The sequence below is a fragment of the Lagopus leucura genome, unplaced genomic scaffold, assembly GCF_019238085.1.
Source record: "Lagopus leucura isolate 7727_CA_CO unplaced genomic scaffold, USGS_WTPT01 Super-Scaffold_100008, whole genome shotgun sequence".
Lineage (NCBI taxonomy): Eukaryota > Metazoa > Chordata > Aves > Galliformes > Phasianidae > Lagopus > Lagopus leucura.
The window spans coordinates 22,036,871-22,058,491 of record NW_024962265.1 but is presented as its reverse complement, the minus strand read 5'-3'; the positions used below and the strand labels follow the sequence as shown (position 1 = coordinate 22,058,491).

The 21,621-nt window shown below is 38.7% G+C and overlaps 1 protein-coding gene across 3 annotated transcripts in view; it reads left to right on the top strand.

Moving 5' to 3' along the window:
• Positions 1–21,621, top strand: part of CPED1 (cadherin like and PC-esterase domain containing 1) — a 144,513-nt gene that overhangs the window by 32,385 nt on the left and 90,507 nt on the right. For all 3 annotated transcript variants that reach the window (XR_006179194.1, XM_042872373.1, XM_042872374.1), the window contains exons 5-7: positions 465–540; positions 11,968–12,124; positions 13,391–13,559. Coding sequence is in view for 2 of the 3 variants with exons in the window: in XM_042872373.1 (XP_042728307.1) it covers positions 465–540; positions 11,968–12,124; positions 13,391–13,559 (402 nt within the window). In the remaining variant the exon portion in view is untranslated. The remainder of the gene's footprint in view (positions 1–464; positions 541–11,967; positions 12,125–13,390; positions 13,560–21,621) is intronic.

Below are 21,621 nucleotides of genomic sequence, written 5' to 3'. Positions count from 1 at the left end.
GATAACATTAAATTTTGGACTAACACTACTCACTGCTGACATGTCCATATGACAGCCCAACACAGTTTCTTGTTGCAGAGACTGAATGTGCTTTTGTTATGTTAGCTTACCACAGTGCCCAAACACAGAAATTCTAGAGGCGTAAAAGGTTTCTGTGCACTGAAAAGGCAGGCAAGGAAGGGGTGAGAGCTCAGCAACCAGACATAAGAATCATAAGTCTGAAATGTTATCGTTTTATGGCCATGCAGTAAAAGCCCATGTTTGAAATTTGTTATTCCATGTTGCGGAGATGGCAAAATTGTAACACTAATGGGAGTTTTGTGCATGAAGCATTCCTGATAAATTAAGCAGAAAGCCATTGAGGGATCGAGCAAAAAGAGAAAAAAAGAGAAAAAAAGAAAAAAAAAAAAGCTGTTTAGCTGTTTTCTGAATGAAATAATTAAAGCTTCTCCTTTCATGTACAGGTAAACCTACTTCCAGAAATTCAGTATTTCCTTTGCAGTAAAGAAGGATTGTGCCAGATAACAAAAGCCTTTTCAGGTAACTTAATTTCCTCTAATATATGTATATGGTGAAGATCAATTACTATTCATCATAGGAAGTCTCTGAAATGAGACCATTATACTTATAATTCCTTTGTATTTTTAGTCAGTAATGCATAGAAGAAGAAAAAATAAAAAGAATAAAATCAATGAAAATGTTACAAGAATGGTAATCAGTTTCTGACAGCACTTAAATACAGACTGTAGTTGAGCAGTATCTTTTCAGTTAAAAACAGTGCACTGTTTGACCACTGCATTCTACAGGAATAATTTGGCTATAAGTAACTTATTTTTGGACTATTCTATGTTAATATGGTGTACTGGTGTATTGGTGTTTAGACTTCAAAGCTCTGGGTTCAATATGGTATGTTTCTTCAGCTTTATAAAAATGTTGTGGCATGGAGAAAGAGTAGGAGTTGGAGTTTGGTTGCAGTCCAGACATAGTTTACTGATAAAAAGCCTTTGTATATTAAGAGCATCGACCAGAAATGTGTGGAGATCATGGGACAGTTGCCAGAGAATTCTAATTTACTATGGGTGAAATTCAGTTCCAAACAGAAACTGACAAAACTGTTGTGCACCATATTAAGTCTATTTAAATTTTGGAGGGGCACATTCTGTTCTCAGTTAGATCACTAAATATCCAGCATCAATGCTATTTTGGATTTTATGATCTATCTTCACTATATAAACTTTACTTGAAAGATTTTTTTTATTTATTTGTTTGTGGGGTTTTTTTTTGTTTTTTTTTTTTTTGTTTTTTTTAATCTAGCAACAACCAACACCACATTTATCCCATTGGTATTTATCTTTGTTTGTCAGAGACATACATGAGATTTGTAGGTCTAATTTCCTTGCCTCGCCTTGCCTTGCATTTTTGTCCTTTTATATATATCCTAGACTTACTGCAAAGATACACCACACGTCACTGAACCATTTAGAAATTAGGTGTCTTCTGCTCCATTATTCTAGTTTTCCCCTTAAGCCAGTGGAGAGAGAGGGGCACCTTCAAAGACTGCTCCATTTTATCTTGAACTCTATCCTTGAAGTAGGTTGGTTAAATTACACCCTGAGGGCACATACCACCAATTACCTCTCACAACTCACTGTAAATGGAGCCTAGACAAGCAGCCTAGATTAAATGCCTGACTTCTGGATGCCTGACTAAACTTAGGGTAGATAGTTCCTAATCTAACAACATGTATTTTCCTTTTAATTTTTACTGTTTCATTTAAAGATTGATGAATATTTAAAACCTGTGTGACGAGTTCTCCTTAAAAAACTGTACACAAAGTATCCCTTTAAGTCAGACATTTGCTAACTTTCTGATGTGGTAAATTGTCAAAACTGATCATAAGGAACATGCAGTATAATGAGTATCTATCCAGACCCCACCAGAATTCCTTATAGTGAAATTCTATTACACCGAGTGAGTTTTAAAAATGTCCTCAGTGATGTATACTGCCTTGGGACTCTTGCACTGGAATGCGAATGAGAATGTATATATAAAAAAACAACTGATAGAGTGCTGGTTTTAGACAAACCTGAGAAGATTTCTAAAAATTTGAAAGGAGATAATTACTTATATAGTAACAGACTGCTTTTAAAAAACACTGGTTACTATCTGGGGAAATGTCACTTGCAGAAGTTTTGTTATTTTACTGCCACAAAACCACAAACAGAAGAGGCACTCACCACACAGAGCTTTCCCTTTAAAATATGCATATTTTCACTGCTGTCCATAAACTGTGGCACAAGCCACTGTGTGTAAGTGGTATGTTAGACTGTTTGGTGTTCTCTCCTCTTTAGGGAAGGGCAATTTGTAAGCATTCTATTCCATATGTGTGCTGCTAGTTCTTTCCTGGCAGAGAAATCTAACCAATGCTGAAGTGCCTTTGAAATGAAGATAGGTTTGTGAGTTCAGCAGCAGCTTCTTCCAGTCCTTCTCAGTCAGTAATAGAGCCTTCTTCTGGCCATCTGCTGAAGTAATGTCAGACTGAAGAAGGCTTGCTACTCATCTCTTAGTTATAATTTTTAAATAAAAGTTAAACTAAAATTAATTGCAGTGCTTTAAAGTAGAAAGAAAGTCATCTCTTGATAGAAATCTAGATATCTCCACATCAGCATGTGGCTTAGGGGCTGAGGTAATTTTTCACTGCAAGTATCATGCCACCTGAGAACCAGGGGGAGGGGATCCAGGACACCCAGTAGAGGTGGACAGAGAAACCTGTGTCTTTCTGGACTAGCAGCTGGAGGCTCAGGTGGGTATCCTATGGAATCCTAGATGGCAGTGGCTATCTGTGTTTGGAGAACTAAATCTAACACTTGGTATCTAAGCTCCCCAAATTGACAGAAGTAAAGTTTAGAGTCAGCACTTTACAAGAGAATATTTAGTTCCAGCATAATTTAGGATTAGCTGAATAGCTTTGCACTGACTGTATAGTCTGCACTGATATCCATGGATGGAAATAGGAGTATGGACTCTGGCAGAGAGAGATTCATCTTTGAATAGAACAGACCTCAAGGTGTAAGTGTCTTAATTCAGAGACAAATCCTGTTTGGTATAAATGTAGGTGTGATATCTAACTTACTGTATCTAACTTACCTACAGACGGTGAAATTAGAACTAAATCATTTGATTTCAGTGTAGCAGTTAAGGGTACAAAAAGGCAAAAATTTAAGTAAATATCTATGTAGAACCAGATACTACCAATTCCCTTCCATTTGTGTGCTATTCTTTTTTTTTTTGACATCCTCTGCAACACTTTTCTTCCCAACAACAGCAAATCTGCCAGTTAATAAGATTTGTTTAATCCTCAATTCTGAAATTATTTGGGGAAAGAACAGTTTTTGTCAATATTTCCTCCACGTAAGGGTTTGTTTCCTTTCAAATCAGTCACTTATTTTCATCCTTTGAGTCAACAGGACTTCTCTGCAATTCCTGTTGAAGAGGATCATTGGTTTGTTATCACTGTGTGCCCTTTGGTCATCTCCCCAAGGAGTCGACCAATTTCCTATAAAAGTGAAAATACAAAGTTGCTGTAAGAATTAAGTGATCTTATTAAGGACGCACTAAATCATAGAAAAGAATAGGGGACAGCAAGGAAGAGAGATTGGATGGGGCCCTGGGCAGCCTGGTCTAGCATTAAATAGGGAGGTTGGTGGGCCTGCATGTGGCAAGGGGATTGGAGATTCATGATCCTTGAGATCCCTTCCAACCCTGGCCATTCTGTGATTCTGTGATTCTGTGAATGTACTGTGACTATGACACCACTGATACTGATAAGCAGTGGGCACTAGAGTAAAGGTTATTGCTCTAAATATGTTATTCTATCTGATGATATTCCTAGACTATTTTTTATTTATTTATTGTGTAACTCATTCTGCTAAGCTTTGTGTTTAAGAGAGCATGAACCTCCCCATATTTCCCTATATCAGCTTGGCTGCTGTAAAGGAAAAGAATTACAGAAAATATCAGGTCAGTACTTTTTCTTTCCTTCTTCTCTTTAATGGAAAATCTTTTCATCAGTCTGAAAATTCAAATTTGTTCTAAGCATCTGAGAAAAAAAATTATGGACACAGGGAAGTCAGATCGAAGGAAGATTAGTTTAGAGGAGAAACTGGGATGTTTATGGTTAAATAGGATTGAAAAAGAGAAGAAGATGAAAGCAGTTGCTGAATGATGGACACATGGCAGTGATTTTTTGATGTGGTATAAGAGTGGTAATGGATCCTAAAATTCAACACAGAAGGGACTAATAAAGGCTTGCTGCTCAGACTGAGAAGATTGGTTTCACTATTGCTTATACGGTGCATTTGGTTAAGTTTTTAGTCACATGCCTGATGTCTGTTTATGAGGAAGTTCTGGCATGGCTACTGAATGACCAAGGAAGTTCTCCTGGCATTTATTTCTTAGGTCAGAAAAAGATGCATCTGTTTCAGAGATCCATGAGTAAAGTTTTCCTGCAAATACCTGTGAGATTTGAGGCTATTGAGGGATTTCACTTTTTCAGACTCCATGCCTCACCTCACATGGGGGTGGAACTGGGATTGGATGCCTCCTGGAATTACTGAGAGATGGGAAGGACTGAGATCCGCAATGTGAACAGAAACCCAATGGCCCACCCTTAGTTTAGGGTACAGCTAAGACATCTTGATGTAAGCACAACAAATACTGTCTTTGACAGGTTTTGCCTACAAAGCAGTGGGAATGTTTTCCTGTTTCTGTAGTGAGCCAGACTAGTCTGTCTTTCCACATAAGCACGTCTTGCTTCACCTCATCCAGGGCCCCGCCTGTGCCATGCATAATTCTTTTCTCTACCCATCCAGACCACTGATTCTTTTTGAAGCAATACTTTTTCTGCATGTCTCCCTTCTGGGTTTCTTTTTATTAGTGTCACTAGTGCAGAGATTTTATGAGTGCCTGTGAGCCTTGCATGCTCCCTTGATCACCTTCAGGGCTGGCCAACATTTTTAATCACATAGGAGGTTTGTGGATAGACATGACCCTAATGAAATTGGGTGGGAGGAGAGCCAAGACAGTCCAGCTGTGTGACTGTGCTTTCACTATGTGACATGTTTACTGCCTGGTGCTCACTGAGGAGCACCTCAGCTTCCCTCCTCCCTGCCTGGCCAATCAGCTCTGCTTGTCCCCGGTGTCCCTGAGTGACTCTGGCTATGAAGATAAGATGAGTGGAGAAAGCAACAGGAGAGGAAAGCCTTAAAACCCATCACAGTCCTTTATTGCCATCCCCATCATTAGCCAACATCTGGAAACACACATTGGCAGGGCTGTTTACTTGCTTTTATTTTCTACACTTTGCCTTGGATGGTGTTGCCATCTGATATAATTAATGAGATAGAAAGCTATAGCACCTTTCCCCTTCCTCTGCCACTATCCTGGGGCCCTCGGAAGCTGATAAAAAATGCTGTCCAGCTGCAGTGAGTCTTTGGTGCTCTGCTTGCAGCTGCTGCAGTTGGCTGTCACCCCTTTGGGTGCTTGCCTTTGGGTCCAGAAAGCCCCACTTAGCCTTCAATCATATATCTTCTACTGTGTTATCAGAATCACAGCCCTAATCACATACCAATCAGCCAGCACATTCACTGAGATACTTTTTATGGTTTTACAACTTATCCATAAACTTATGTTCTGGTATGAAGGCTGCACATAGGAGAAACACTTTTGGAAAATATTGGAAAATCCTTATCTTTAACTGTGAGGATGTGTTAGAAATGAAGAAGCAAAGGTATTTTATGTGTACTCTGCCAAAATAGAGAAGCAATGAACATAATAAATGATTAATCTGAACTGAAGCTGTGTTTGCTGATGTTTTTAGAGGCAAAAATAAACAAGTACTTTGAAATGCTGTGTTATCATTTGGTTTTCTTTTTAACTCTGAAACTTCACAGGTGCTTTTAGCACAGATTTCAGTGCATTTCAACCCACAGTGTAGATTTTCTTTCCATCAAGACCTGCTTTCTTATACTGTATTTTTTCCTACTGTAAGTGCATTTTAGATAGCCATTGCTTAAATTTCCAGAAATTACTAATAATTTGAAGTTTCAAGGCCAGTAGAATAAATAGACGATAGAGAGTGAGATACTGAACCTACAGAAATGTGTCCATCTCAAATGAAGCTTGTAACACATCAAAGTCATCACAAGGGTGTTAAGTATCAAGCAAGAAATCACATTTCTGTGAAAACAATGAAGATTTTGCCAGCACTTCACTGGGGCCAGGACTACTCCTAGCTTCCTTCAAGTGTTCAGTGCCTGCTTTGAGGCACTCCTTTCAAAGTGCACCAGTTGTAAATCCCTAAGTGTTAAAGGCTCACTTTCTTTGACAACCTCAAGGCATAATGTGTGAGCCCTAGGAAAGTACTAATCTTTGTTTCAGAGTCTTTTCATCAGGTAGGTCAAATGGATAACAGAAGGCAATTAAATGGAATGGATCTGCTTTCTGTGACAAGCCTGCAATGACCTCAAGTCATGTAAAAGCAGTAGTTCTTCTAAAATCGTCAATTCTCTGAAATCAGCACTGAAAAAAAAAAAAAATGCACTTCTAACGGTCATTGCTTTCATGGTTACACAGATTAGAGCAGGTTACTACACATGGCTTAGCAAAAAGAGTATACAGTGGGCTTTGATTAAAATGCCCTACCTGTGCATGTGCTCAGGAGTCTGCCTAAGACTGAATGCTTTTTAAGCATCTCCTGATGCAAAGTCTTTGCAGCTGTTTAACACACCTTAGCAACCTATAAAGCTTGGAAAAGAGCCCAGCTTTAAATATCAGAAGGGGAACAGTTTGTAGCAATGCCGTTTGCCCACTCTTTGATCTCCAGCAGCCCACGCCAGTCAGGCAGATGGATGATTGCAGCACAAAAAGCAATATGAAGTCATTCTTACCCACTGAGAAGTCATGTCAGAGAGCAAAACTGAGAGGCAAGCAGAAATGACCTGTTATCGATCCTTTCTGAATATTGTGCTGTATCAAAAAAAAAAAAAAAAAAAATGCTGAAAATAACAGGGGTGACTATTATTACTTCTTCTTTTCCTGTGTCAGAAAATTCAAGAACCTGTTAGAAACAGATTGCCATTATGAAAACTGAGGAATGTGTTGAGAAGATTTCAGATGGAAAGTCTCCCATATGCATCCAGGAGTAGTGTCCTTTTGTGTTCTAAAGTTGTGATGTTTTTCCTGCTTAAAAGGAATTTGGATGAAAAATTGGATGAAAATTGGATGAAGACTGCAAATATTAATGTGCAAAGCTTACAATGTCCTTTATGAAATAAATTAATGATTTGATGATGTTCTCAGAACAAAGCACAGCACTTTCTACGTGCTTCATCCCGTCTATAGCCATGCGCTTCATTACACAACCATGGACTTTCAAGGTCACTCAACTGATCTTGAAATGTTTCTAAAAGATCTGACAGTTGATGGGCACTTTAGAAACAAAATGACTTTTTTTTTTCCCACAGAGACAATGATTTTTGCTGTTTTTTTTTCTTCTTCTTCTTCTTCTTTTTTTTTTTTCTGAGTGTATAAAATACAGCCTCTTTGATCTTGAGCAAACTAAAAAATTTAACAAAGAAAACCATATCATAACCCTTCTTGTAACATCAAAGAATTATATAAAGAAAGGATAAAGAGCAGGGCACATTCTTGTTCACCCCACTTTCTTTTTCTTTCAGTTGAGGGATGGTCACTAAGTTAAACCAGAGAACTTGTAGTTCAGCCACTAGGATCTTCTGCTGTTGAATCCATTACATTTGCAGATCACCACACGTCCAGACTGACCTATGCATTCCATCTGCCATCTCTGTGCATGGCCATTTACCAGGTCAGGTAAACAATGACCTGGTTGGGTGCCAGGAGGTCTTGATTTGTCCAAAAGTACTTTTAGCCTTTGGTAAACCTTTTGCTCATCCACATGCTGTAACTCTTAAATCAGCTATTCTTTATTGCACATGGGTTGAATCTCATGTTACACTCCAGAAATCTGAGCCAAAGACAAGTGAATAACTTGGGAGCCGGAAATGGGGGAGAGGGAGCAAGAAATCATAGCTGTGTAAACTGTTTGAAAGGCCTCATTAGATACAAACGTAGTTGCTGTCACTGTCATCTGATCTGCTTTTTCTGGTACTTTGAGAGATTGCGGGTGACAGAACAAAATCCACCACCAGTTCATCTAACAAAAGGGCACTTAATTTTTTTGATCTAGAGGTGTTGACTTGCTTTGGTGGTTCTTATACCTCTTGTTCACATATGCTGCCCAGATGTTTTCCAACTCAGATCTATGTTTTACCCATTGCTGTGGTTAGAGGGCTAATGTGTGAATTCAGCTAAGAATTTGTAGTGGCTTCTTTACCCATTGAAATGGACAGAGAACACTCTGGGTAGACCGAGAAGAGACTTTTAAGGTTAAGATTTGTTAAATGGTACTGTTTGGCAATGTCTTCAGTGGAACTATTTCAGAGACATCAGGATAAAAGCCTTCTTCAAGCCAGAATTCCAATGATTTTTTTTTTTTTTCAAAGTGAAAGTGGGTGTCTGATTTTAAGTCCTTTGCCTTATATTAGATCATCAGAAATGGCAGCAGCAAAATGTACTTTTGGCACTTGAGTTTTCTTCTTCTTTTGATCTTAAAAGCCTGTGCTTTTAGGAAAGGAAAGTAATCTGGACAGGAGACTACAATGCTGGGACTCAAGTAATTTCTAACTTGGTTTCCCAAGCTGGCTGACACAACTGCTGAGCCTCTCTCATTTCTACTATAAAATGTTGTTGTTAAAAACGTTGGTTATTTACAATCCTTGAAAGGACTGGTTAATTAACAACAGCTTGTTGAGTGATTTCAAGATGGAAAAATATGTCAATTACCACAAATAGTAAAGGCATTGCAGGCTAATTTTCACTGATGATAATGTTGATTAACATCACAACTCCAACAAACACTGTTACTGCTTCTTAGCAGTAGCAAGAGTAATAAGAGTTGCCATGAGAACTGATGCATCTGAGTGTTCACTGCTACTGATGACTTTTTATTATTAGGATAATGATATTCATTGGTTTCTAGAAGATATACCAAATTAAGGAGCTGTCACTCCCTCATTATCTCTGCCTGCTGGTATACTATCATCTATCTCAAGGAGCAAGTGCCTCATGAGATTCTCACTTCCCTTTCTTCTTCTTCCAGCCCCTTTGTAATGAGCTTCCTCCCAGGTGGGTGCTAACAGAAACCCAATAGGCATGCTTAAGGCACCATACAAACAGGATGGTCTGCAGAATGCTGAATAATGTAGGAGCATTGTCCCATTTTTAGTTCTCAATAATAACCTATGTTCTGAATTTCCTTAACCTTCTCTTTTTTGAGAAATGGCAGGATTCCACTTTTTGTCTTATGTCAAGGCATTTTACGGTGATTTATGGCAAACCTAAGGAGCTTCTTCCCGGTGGTTATGATAATTCTAGGACAGTTGTTTCATCCGTCTTTATCCATTTTTATTATGAACTGCTACAGTAAAAGCTTCACTGGGTAGTAAAAAATAAATTAATGTCAAAATAATTTGCCAATTTCCGTTAACAGCTAAAATTCTGATTTTAAAGGGATAAATTTAAACAGGGTAAAGTGAAAGCCTCATCTCATTATTTTTGAACTCTGCTTTGTGAGTTAATACTTGTTACTTGTTTCCTTAGCAACACAATTAAAACAATAATTTAAAAAGGAAAAGATATTCTTTCTTTTCTCTTGAGCAACTGAACAAGTAACAAGCTGAACAGCCCTTCTCTGCTGCCCTGTTCTTATCTGTGAAATATTGGTTTTCTTTTAAAAAAGAAAACTGCATTTCAAAAATCATGCTCTCTCAACATCACTGTCATCGTAACTAAAAAAAAAATGCTGAAAAATGTACATCTTTGGCAAAATTTGGTTTCCAGATAATTTGGTGAGAGATTGTTCTTTCTATGGTTCTGTTAATTTTGTTACACAGCTATGGCTTCATCTGAGTCTGCTATAGGTAGCTTGGTCTCATACACGGTTCTGCCTCCTTTCAGCTGCAGGCTGTAGCTGTCTCAGTAGAACAATATGTCTCTCTCTTTTCTGCAGTATTGATAAGGAATATTTGGATGGCTCTGACAGACTTGACTGGATTTTGTGTTCCTTTGTTACTGTTGCAGTCAATAGACCCCTGTTGCTGATCGGAGGCACGTAAGATTTGCATTCTGGAGTCTATTCTGGATTGTTTCTGATGGATGTACTGCAGGACCATGACATAGGGGATCAGGGCATGGCTCCTAGAGGAGCTGTGTCTCCTTTGCCAATGTGAGGAAACATCAGAAAAGGATCTTTGAAGCCAGCTATGCATTGTGGAAGACGTGTACTTGTTTTTATAGTTCTAGTTTTGGCTGAACAGCAAAACTGTATGATGAAAATGTGGGAGTTATTTGCCCTTGCAAATAAATAACTGAAAATTACTGTGGTGGAACATCATAGTCTCTTTACAGGGTAGAAATTGCCATAGTGAAATGCTGTTATTTCTGCACAGAATGGGCATGGAAAGCAAAAGCACTTGGTTAGCTGATTTCTTTCCCTGTGCATGTTTAGAAGCAAGTCTGCTAAATAAATCACTTAATGGGAATTTGCTGGCTCATTCCTCACAGGCAAGTAGGCAGACAGTAGCCTGTTTTATCTATGCACCATCAGCAGACAGGTAGGCACTTACAAAGTCCAGATCAGTTACAATGCATAGCGCAACACAAAGATGTTGATGAGAATATAATCTGAACATGAGGTGCTATATTAATAAGTGCCTGTTTTTTATTAGTGAAGCCTTTACCCCTGCTAAATGGTGCATGTAAGGCAAAGGACAAGATTAATTTTAGATCCACTTGAGGTTGGAAGGCTGAATGGAGCTGATCTGATGAACAGCTGATGAACATAAACAATCAATATGACATTTTAACAGGAACTGCATGAAAAAAAAAAAATAATCCTTTTCCTTGAATGGCTGCTCACAGCTCATCATCAGGAATACAAGTTCATTTTTTCTTTCCATTTCATATGCACTGGAGAGTGTGCACATTAAGAGAGAAGCCATACCAATATCTTCACAGCATTAGCACAATACTGTGTGTCATTAAAAAGATAAATGATGAGGTTTGGGAATAATGTGTATAGCTTGACTTTTCCCTGACTATTACTTAAGAGTATGAAATATCTAAAAGTGATGTGAGTTAGTGGTTATGGAAACTACCCAGCATGAAATTACGACATAAAAGCCCTGTGCCTTTTTATAAGCATATCCACTGACATCACATCACAATATTTTGATTACTATTAGTATTCACATGCCTCTGTAATCTTGAGGGCTCCAGTATGTCAGTCCTGCTCCATTGCATTCAGCTGGAGAACAAAGCCTGCCATAGATCTCAGGAACCACAAAAGGTAGCCCTGGCTGTCAGCATGGAAACATAGGTACATTGCTGTCTCCTGAGCTGCCTGATCATTGGGGCAAAGTCTCTTGGTTCTCAAACAAATATATTTCTCATTCAAATTAGTTGCAGTTGTGGGAAGTAGACAGTAGTCTGTGGGAGAAATGCAGGTTTTGGTCTTCTATATTTAGAAATAAAGAATGTGTATTTAGAAGGAAAAGGAAGGGTATGGGTTGTTTTTGTATGCAGCACTCATGCATTCATATAAAAGGACAACAGCAGCTAAGCTAAGCTAATGAGCTTGCCCCTGGAAGGAGGTGCTTTGTGGATGCAAAGCTCTCTGCTAGAAGTTCCAAAAAGGACATGGTCTAAGCATTTGTTATTGTGTATTTTCTACCTGTTGTTTGTTACACACTTTTTTCCCTAACAGCAGGAGATGACCAGCATTTTCAGTGGCCTGCTGCCTTTCCTTCTCATTCCCTTTGTAATTTTCAGACATGCAGCTCTCAATTGCCACCCCAGAGTGTTCCAGTTGGCGCGGGCAGTCAGGGGACAACACTGCAAGCAACATCACCCACGGCGACAAAAACAATGTCAAGAAACACATCGCCCATCTGCAGTACTTATGGAGCCAAACCAATGGAGCACAGCTGTAAGCTAATGATACCTTACCCCCAGAAATAATATGTGTTTCATAATGCATTTTGCTGGGAGTCAGGGACACAGAATGGAGAGAGAATGGAGACCACAGCAGATGGAGCACTTAGATGTGTTCTATTTTTTATACTTGCATGTTTGTTTCTGCATTAGCCAGTCTTATATGTGCTTTGTGTATGAACAACTAAGCCTTTATATTGGTAGCCCTTAGACTCCTAGATAAATAAATATAGATCCAGAGTCACCTCTGAATATTTAGGTCTCATGGTGGCAGAACTGTTTCCTGTTCCATCCCTTTCTGATCCCTATTCCAGGCACACACAGACAGTCTTTTGCACAGAGGCTTTCCATTAAATGAAGAACTAAAACATATTTTAGAACTGGCCTTCCAAATGTAATTTCCTGTATTCCAGGACCACACAGATTTTGTGGTCAGTGGTTCTACTGTTTTGTGGGGGGGGAAGAAAAATGCCTGTTCAACATAGATATTATTAGAATATCTTCGATAAGTGGAAAATCTAAGGCCTGAAGAAGCTGATTTTTTTTATTATTTATTTATTTATTTTGTGAGTGTGTGTGTGTGTGTGTGCAGACTATGGGAGTCACAGGCTGGTAGAACCACATCACTTCCTAGACAAAGATATCTTGCATAAATATTTTATGAGTAGCTGCTTAATTATGGGTTGTTATTGTCTCCCATAATATTTGGAATCATAATTCATGTATTTGCTTAGTACAAGCATGCAGTACCACATGTTTGTGGCCTTATATTATACTGAGGAATGTGCTTATGATAGTATAGTCTTTCCATTCTTTTTGTTTTTCTGAATTCAATACTAATCAGTGTTAAATTTGGTACCCTGATTGTGCGCTTCTGTAATTTAAACTGCTTACGTTTCTTTAATGTTTTTACCTTCACTCCGAATCTCCTGGCTTAGTAACATCTTCTTTTCCAACACTCACAACATGCCCACAATGCATTTACCAATAAGTTCTCTCAACCATAACTCTCTTCTACCATAGTTACCTTCTGTGTTTGCAAATTATGATTACAAGTACTGAAGGCAACAAAAAAGACTTGACATAAAATTTGGTTCCAGCCTTGTTTTCATCTACTGCGTTATCTACCTTGGGGAAAAAAAAGAAAAAAAACAACCATAAATTATTGTCTCCATTACTTTCACTATTCAAATGCTTATTTTCCTGCTAAATGAAATGCAGATGTGCTTTATTAATTCTCAATATTCTTACTGCTTCCCAGGAGTCAAGTCTCAGCTTCATCAGACCACAAGGATATCCTTAAAGCTCAAGACCTTTCTGTCATCATAAAAGCATACGTGCTAGTTACATCCTTAACACCTTTGAGGGCTTTTCTTCATTCAGTTGCTACTGTCTGGCATCCACCCAAGAAGAAGCACTTTTCTGTAAAGGTAAAATGTTTTGTTTCCTAGTTTTTGTTTTTTTACAGACAGTAGAGACAGAAAACCAGGTAATGTTTATTTTCTCTTTTCCCTCTTTTTTACTTGCAATCATGAGCTGACAGTGATGGTTCTTATCAAGTACTGCTTTCATATCTCAGAAAAAGTGGGGCTTCGTTCATGAAGGAGAGAAAATCTGGCCTGTGCAATGGGGGCTATGAAGGGCCCTGGGATTTGCTTGTTACAAAGCCAGTTTTTGCTGGTGAAACTTCACAGCAGTTGCACAGTTGGAGTTTCTCTAAAGCTCAGCTTCAGAACGCCCTGATGCAGTAACATCTTTTGCCTGGATACTGACAGTGTTGTAAAAAAACAAAAGTAAATATTTAAATTATTTGTTTAGATTTCTTTTTTAGGTGCAGTAAAATAGAATGGATGAGTGTCAGGGCACATCCAAATAAGGAGAAGGAAGTATTCTGTGGAGAAAGTGGCTTCTCGTGGTCTGTAGGTTTTATGGAGAAGGATGTATCCTACATGCTTTAACTCTGGCCATCCCCAAGTGCCTGGAGAGACCCCTCTCTCTTCATGTCTAGTTTCCTCAGCAGTTGCATGGATACCGAACGTATCTTTTAATTCCTTTGCTCTTTCAGCAAGGAACTGTCCTTCCACACACAGCACTTTTTGAAGGAACTATAGGTTTGCAGCTGCTCCTTTTTGAAGGAAAAAGATCACAAAGTAGCAGTGATTTCTGGAGGTGACATAACTCCTTCAGCATCCCTGAGGATGGGTGTACTTTGTCATATAACACACTCAGGACAGGAGCAGGTCTTGTCTTTGAATCAGTGTGAACATTGTGGCATCACTGCCAGGACTCTGGATGATGCTAATAATTTGGTATGCTCTATAATTTTAGCTCTGTGAAAGTTAAATGCCTACTCTAAGCTCATGATCTAATTCTAGTTATTGAAGAAGCAGACAATTCTAGGGTACAGAACATCTCAGTTTAGACACTACTTTTGGAATGAGGTAGGTTTCCTTCTAGAAATATCTGTTGCTTTCCACAGGCTACGACTATCATAGGGAACAAGGCAAATTCTAGATGGCAAAAATTAGATGAGACAAACCTACTTACCTCTCTTTCCCTCTTCAGAACCCCACTGAAATATATTATTTTACATTTCCTTTATGTACATTTAAAAAGACTAGTGGACACCCACTTTCAACCCCTGGAAGTTTGGTTTTGTGTACTAAAATACCAAGGTGTTCAGTATCTGAAGTAGACAGTACTTTGAAGGTTATTAGTCATTAATGGCTCTGATATGGCTCTGTAAAATAATTCCAACTGAGGGAAGTCTGCTGAAAGGGGTGCCAGTCATCATTTACAGAATACTTTGCAGCTGAAGAAGCAATAAAAAAGACAGATAGAAGCAGCAGCACGTCTGCAGTATTCCTGTCTGGTTACTACTTCTGTGGTGTTACATCTTCCACAGCTTTAGGCAGACTTGTCAAAATGGCAAGAAATACACAAAAAGTAGGCACCACAGAAAGCACATTTGTAGTGATGAAGAATTTCAAATACAAATCAACAAAACAATGGAACGCATGTCTATAAGACTGCCTTTCCAATAAGCAGTGCACACTGTATAGCCTGGGAGGAGCCAGGGAGATTCACTCAGCAGCCAGAAGCTCCACTGGGAAATCAGAGAGGCTACTGTGCTTGGTGCACAGGCATCAGGCAGGAGTCATTAGAAAGGATGGCATCAGTCAGGAAAGAGACTTTGGGAAAATTCTCTTTCAGTTAATTCAGTCGTAGATCAACTTTGAGATGAGATTACATCAAGTTTCTAGGAAACTCTGTGGAGTCATCACTTGTTGCCAGAGAGATATACAGTACCAGCATCACGATTTCCTCTTCCAGACTTTACAGTGGAGCTATGTATGTTTGTACAACTAATCTGGTTCAGCATGCTTCTAGAAGCATTATGTTTTTGCCAGCTCTAGTGTGTAGGAGAGGAAGTTGTTACATTGTGAAGATCTAGCATGTCAGTAGTTGATAAAAACAGAAATGATGTCTAAGATCTGTTCTTCCACTGATGGACAGAATACCCATTGATGTCACTGGGAACTGATTGTGCCTATAGAGGAGACTTGGGTCTGGAACAAAATTGTTACTGTGATGTGTTCTTTTCTCAAGAGTAGCTGATTGAACTCATCTTTTAAAATGAATAGTTTTAATCTGCTGTATTGTATCATAGATGCATTGCTTTCAATAATGTTGCACAATAATTTGGAGATTTGCATAGTGTATATAAGCATCTGTTTAGCAAATTTTCTTGCGCCAGTGTAATTAAACCATTATTGATAAAAAATTGATTCACAACTTTGGCTGAATTCCAACTTTACCACCACAAACTAACACAAGGGTGCATCTTTATTACTGCAGACTCAGTATCTTGAGTTTAAAATTTGATCTTCTGTGCAAAACAACCCTTTATGGTTGCAAAAACTAACCAGAACGTGGTATATGTGAAAGAGATATTTTTCAAGTCTGGAGATGTGGTACCAAATGGCAACAAATGGTTTACAGAAACTGCGTAAAGACAAAAAATAAGTTTAAATTAGTTAAATAACACTCTACTCTCCACTGTTAGTAGACTGTTGTAAATAATTTTTATGACTCAGATTTGCTTATCCTAATCAGAGTGATAAGTCTTTATAATGACTCCTAGAATAAGCATTGGCCAAATGGCAGTTCAGGAAGAGTTCAAGTTCATTTTACTCACCAGCTGCCGGGGCTTTTTTGCGATTATGCAGATTTTAGAATCTCAGTTCAGAAAGGAAAAAAGTTAAAACTTGAACTGGCATGAAGATTTTGTGTGTGCTCAAGGGGTGGCAAAAGTACAACTCTAGATCTAGGTCCTGGTTGGAAAGATGCAGGAAATGCAGTGAAGAGAATGGCTTTCTGCCACACAAATGTTATGAGGCTCACATAATAGCCTTATTTCCATGAGGAAATTTGGAAACTCTTTATTTAGACCATCTGTGCTTTGAAAAAATAATAATAAAATGGAAGTTTTCTACTTTGCATATGGTACCAATTAAGGGAGGGATCTCTATGTGCAATAATTGCCTTCATATTAATCAAATACGCATGTGTATTAAACAAAAAGCTGACCTACAAATAATTTTCTGTTTTATAGAAGCTAGTGTGTAAGACATTCATTTATGATTAATTATCCCAAGGTTTAACACACAATATAAAGTACTTTGCTCAGCCATTAGTTTTTCCCAATCTGGTTCCAGTTCATAACAAAGGATGCAGTTTTGCAGAATTCAGTAGTGCCACACTGTGCGTCAGCTGGGAAGATTCTTCTGTGTTGTAGGCTGCCTTGAACGGCTCCCTTTCTGTCTCATTGTCCATTTGCTCATCAAAAACATGTGTCAGGTTCCTCCCGGACTTGAATTTGTTGACCATTTTATGAGCACAGCCCTAGATGACCTTAGCTAAGACTGTGCTTATCACTTAAAAAGTGATTTTCAAGTTGCACAGTGAAGTAAACATACTAAACTGAAGCTGTTTCACAGAATCATAGAATCACAGAATGGGTTGGGTTGGAAGTGACCCCGCTGCCATGGGCATGTTTACCAACCAGATCTTACTGTGGTATGACACTATAACCAAAATTCTCTTTCTTGTATATTAGGCATTTGAAAAATTGAGTAAAGAAAAATAATTATCATACTTAACGTACATGCAACTAAAACTGGACGCTCAACTGTCCAAGAAATATGTCTTTTAATAGGACGTGGAAATCTGGTTTAGAGCAGAATGTGGAAAATTAGGTTACAGTATTGCCCTCAAGTGGCCAATTTTGATACTACTTCACATATTTTATATGAAATAAAATGCAAGTGTTCATGCAGATAAAAATCAAAATGGTTAGAGACAGCAGAAACTTTCAGGACTTTTTTCCTTTGTTTTAATTTGGGATTACCCATTCTTGCCCTGTTACTTAGCAAGAGTAAATGCAACAGAAAATTACCATCAACTATTAATTAAATTGCAGGCTTATTTGGGAATAAAATTAAATTTGTGCATGAGGTGTTGTTAGAACTTAGCACATGTATTTCACTGTTCTTTCAAAAGGCCTAAGCAGAGAATCTTCCTGAGATACTGAGCATAGCATAGTGGCTCTGATTTCTCTACTCAAATCATTTAGAACCCATTTAGTCTGTTTGGACTGGGGAAGATTAAAGGTTTGCTTAGACTGACATTCCTTTTCTGGCATAAAAGTTACTTGTATCTAGGCAGATTCTACCCATTTCTGATAAACTGCAAGTTAAGACACACTGAACTGAAAGTGGAATACGTCTGTGTTTAATAAACTCCAGCGGACTTATGTGTTATGCAGTTCTCTACCCTCTTCATTTTCTGTGTCAGGTATTTCACTCTGTAAGGCATTGTAGAAATACAGTCAGAATTCTTCCTGGAGTTCTTTCCTGCTTTTTTTGACATGAACATCACAGTTTCTCTACTAGGAGCTCTAGACCGATAGTTCTTTATAGCAAGTAGATATGTCATAAATAAGTCTTGACACTTTTATCCATGCCTTATCTCTCTGCTTTTCTTCTACACCATAGACCTTCTGGCTCTTCAGTCCAAGCAACGATATAAACATGCCTCTGTGTTTTTCCCAGAACTGTCTCTTTTATCCTGCTTCCTTTCTTCACTTGCCTTTCAGCATCTCATAATTATCTCAGTTGCTTCTCACAACAAACTGGGAAATGTCATTAGTAAATCATCTTTACTCTTTCCCTAAAAAAATTGATTGGACTGTGTTGGAAAACCATTCTAGTCCAGTCCCATTCAAAGGACCTAATTTAGTTGCTGTGGAAGCTAGTGAACAGCTTTTCACTGACACTAGTTATCTTTGGACTTAATCTTAAGAGCAAGGATCTTTAAGGTTTTCTCAGGTGATCTTTTCTCTGTTTTTCTTTCCACCAGCAAAGATTTAAAATAAGTCATACTGGAGCAAATACTGAAATTAATGGTGACTGTCCACTGAAACTTGATAAACAGAGAGACAAGGGTTATTTTGTTCAGAGCTATTACATGACCTTTCTTGACAGTAACATATGTAAAGAACAGAAAATATTCATAAATATATATATATTTACTCATAAAACAGCTGGATAACATCCTGACTTCCCCCCTCACCAAGTGCCATGTAAGATGTACAGAGAATAGCATAACATAGCAATAAATCAGGAGTGAAATAAACAGAAATATCTAACGCTAACATTATCAGCTTGTGATAAATGACTGCACTGTTTTCTCTGCAAAGTATTCTAGAACTACTGCTTTTGATTATAGGTACATTTTTCTCCCATTACCCGTATTGCAATTTTTTTAATATATTGCAGTCAGTGGTGAAGTTTGCCTTTGCTAGCAGGCAATACAAAATATAGTTTCACTGCAAAATATTGCTTCTGTGTGGAATCAGTATACGAGTATATGAGCATATTCCACTTTAGATATCTAGATACATCCACACATACAGTCAAAGGGAATACTGTTTGTGTCTAAAAAATATTTCTGTATCTGCGATCAATTACTCATACCCCAGAGTATTTGGATTTGGTGAAGGAATATCACTAAATATGGATCCATCAAGAATAATGAATACAGAAAGTGAACTGAAAGTACACTACTTATACTGAAGAAGTTAGAAGAGATTGATTGAATTAACTCAAGCGAAAGCATCCTTGGTTATTTTCAAAGAGAGGTAAATGTATTAAGTCTTTTGAGAACCTGCAAATCCAACTGATCAGGAAGGCTGCAACAGCTCTGATGCTGTAGAGAAATTTGGAAAGAGCACTGTTTGATATTTCAAAAAGACAAGTCTTTTTGGAAACCAAAGGTCATGTTTTACTTCCCCAGAAGTAAACCTTACTTTCAACTATGATACCGATAACTTTACCTTTCATCTAGTTTTGAAGACTGCAAATAAGGACCATCAAGGTCACTTTAAAATGTATTCATGCAAATCCTATAGAATATGGTGCCTCAGATCTCGAAGTCCAAACCTCAGAATTGCTTTGAACTACTCAGTAGCTTCAGTGGCCTTTCATCTTCTATCTGCCTGCCTCCTATGCATGTTCAGAGCTCAGCTACAGCTCCAAAGGTGGGATACTGTTTCAGGAAAAACTGATGAGCTCGCATCGTTCTAACAAAATCAGGATAGAAGTGGTTAATTGATTATATGTAATTAACTGGCAGTTGGTATTATTAGCATACTCAATATCACTAATAGACCAGATAAACCATGATACTAGTCACTTCAATAATGTTCATAATGTTAATAATGTTCTAAATATCCTCTTATAAATAACCCTCTGAAGTTCTAATCCCACTCACCCAACTGCTCACCCGCTCTATGTGCTCCTGTCTCACAGGCAGCAGGGTTACAAACAGAGCCCCACTCTCCTTGGGGGCAGTTCTCTGCTTGCACACAGCTCTAACTGGAGAAGTGGAAGCTCCAGATCTGTGTACACCCACATAGGACCCATGCCAAGGCTGACAGCCCACTAAGCCCTGAACAGCCCAGGAAAAGCTATGCTGCTGGTGGGCTGAATTATGGTTGTGCCTGACCAGTTTTGCCTGCTGCTGTTTCTGCTCCAAATCCTCTTTCCCCCAGCCCACCCCACTGCAAATTTTCATGCTTTTTTTTATGTTATTTTTCAAGCTGGCTCCTTCCTCGTCATTTCCTCATTGCTGTTTAATCTTGCTGTTGGTTTATCATCATCATTTTAGGGCAAAAACCCTCCCAGACCATTTTGTATATTCCAGTCATGCAGGTTTTGTTATCCATGAGATTTTTGTCAAGGGTAGACTGCATGAGCTCTCCCAGGATTTATCTCCTTCCTGCCTTCAGTGTCTCTTTTAGATTCTTCACTAGAGGAACAGAGCAGTTTCAGATTGCAATTAATGTCACCATTTTGAAATATCTACCCCGGGATGACATAAATCATGTTCTTGAAGTGTCTGTATTGTGCAATGAAGTAAAAAAAGAACCTAAACATAAACCACCCAATCTTGTAGGGTGTCATTCCTTTGCATACTGTGACACCTAAGTGACTGTGTGTGAGCTGTGTCTCTGAACTCCTACTGTAATTAACATAAAGCTAAGTCAGTGAAGGTAGATGTTATAAGTTTGCATGTATTGCCGTTCCTAAGGTTAGTTAAGGAAAATCTTCCTTTTTTGACTTGTCATGTGGCAAAGCTGTGCTGAGATGGAGCTAGCAGGCAATCCCAGAAGAATTGCTACAGTTTGTTTTCATTACAGTAAAACTCCTTTACATCTTCTGTGGAGTGCTGGAGTCTGACACCCACTGCACACAGTGTACATGCCATGTCTGCTCCTCAGCATGCTCTGGATAGGTCTCTTAAAACAAAGGAGTGGAGGTGGGAGAAACTGGGACATAGCTGTCTGATTTAATTTATACCTTTCTGAAGCAAATCCTCAGCTAACTATTCAGCTGGCTGCCCCAGGCTGCCCTAGAACCCATCTTAAGAAATGCATTTGCAGAGAATATTCAGAACCTTCTGAAGGGAATTACTATGCTACCATAGCATGCAGCCCTATGAACTCCTCTGCTCTCCTTTAGTGTCCATGAGTCTGTTCATGGAGCTTGTCACTTACACTGCATTTTTATTCAGTCTTTTAGACCATTCACTGGTGATTCCATGTATTTTTTGAGGTCCAAAGGAATCACAGAATCACAGAATTGTAGGGGTTGGAAGGGACCTCCAGAGATCATTGAGTCCAACCCCCCTGCCAAAGCAGGTTCCCTACAGCAGGTCGCACAGGTAGGCATCCAGGCAGGTCTTGAACATCTCCAGAGAAGGAGACTCCACCACTTCCCTGGGCAGCCTGTTCCAGTGCTCCGTCACCTCACTGTAAAGAAGTTCTTGCGCATGTTTGTGTGGAACTTCCTATGCTGCAGTTTCCGGCCGTTTCCCCTTGTCCTGTCTCCACTCACCACTGAAAACAGTCCGGCCTCGCCATTCTGCCCC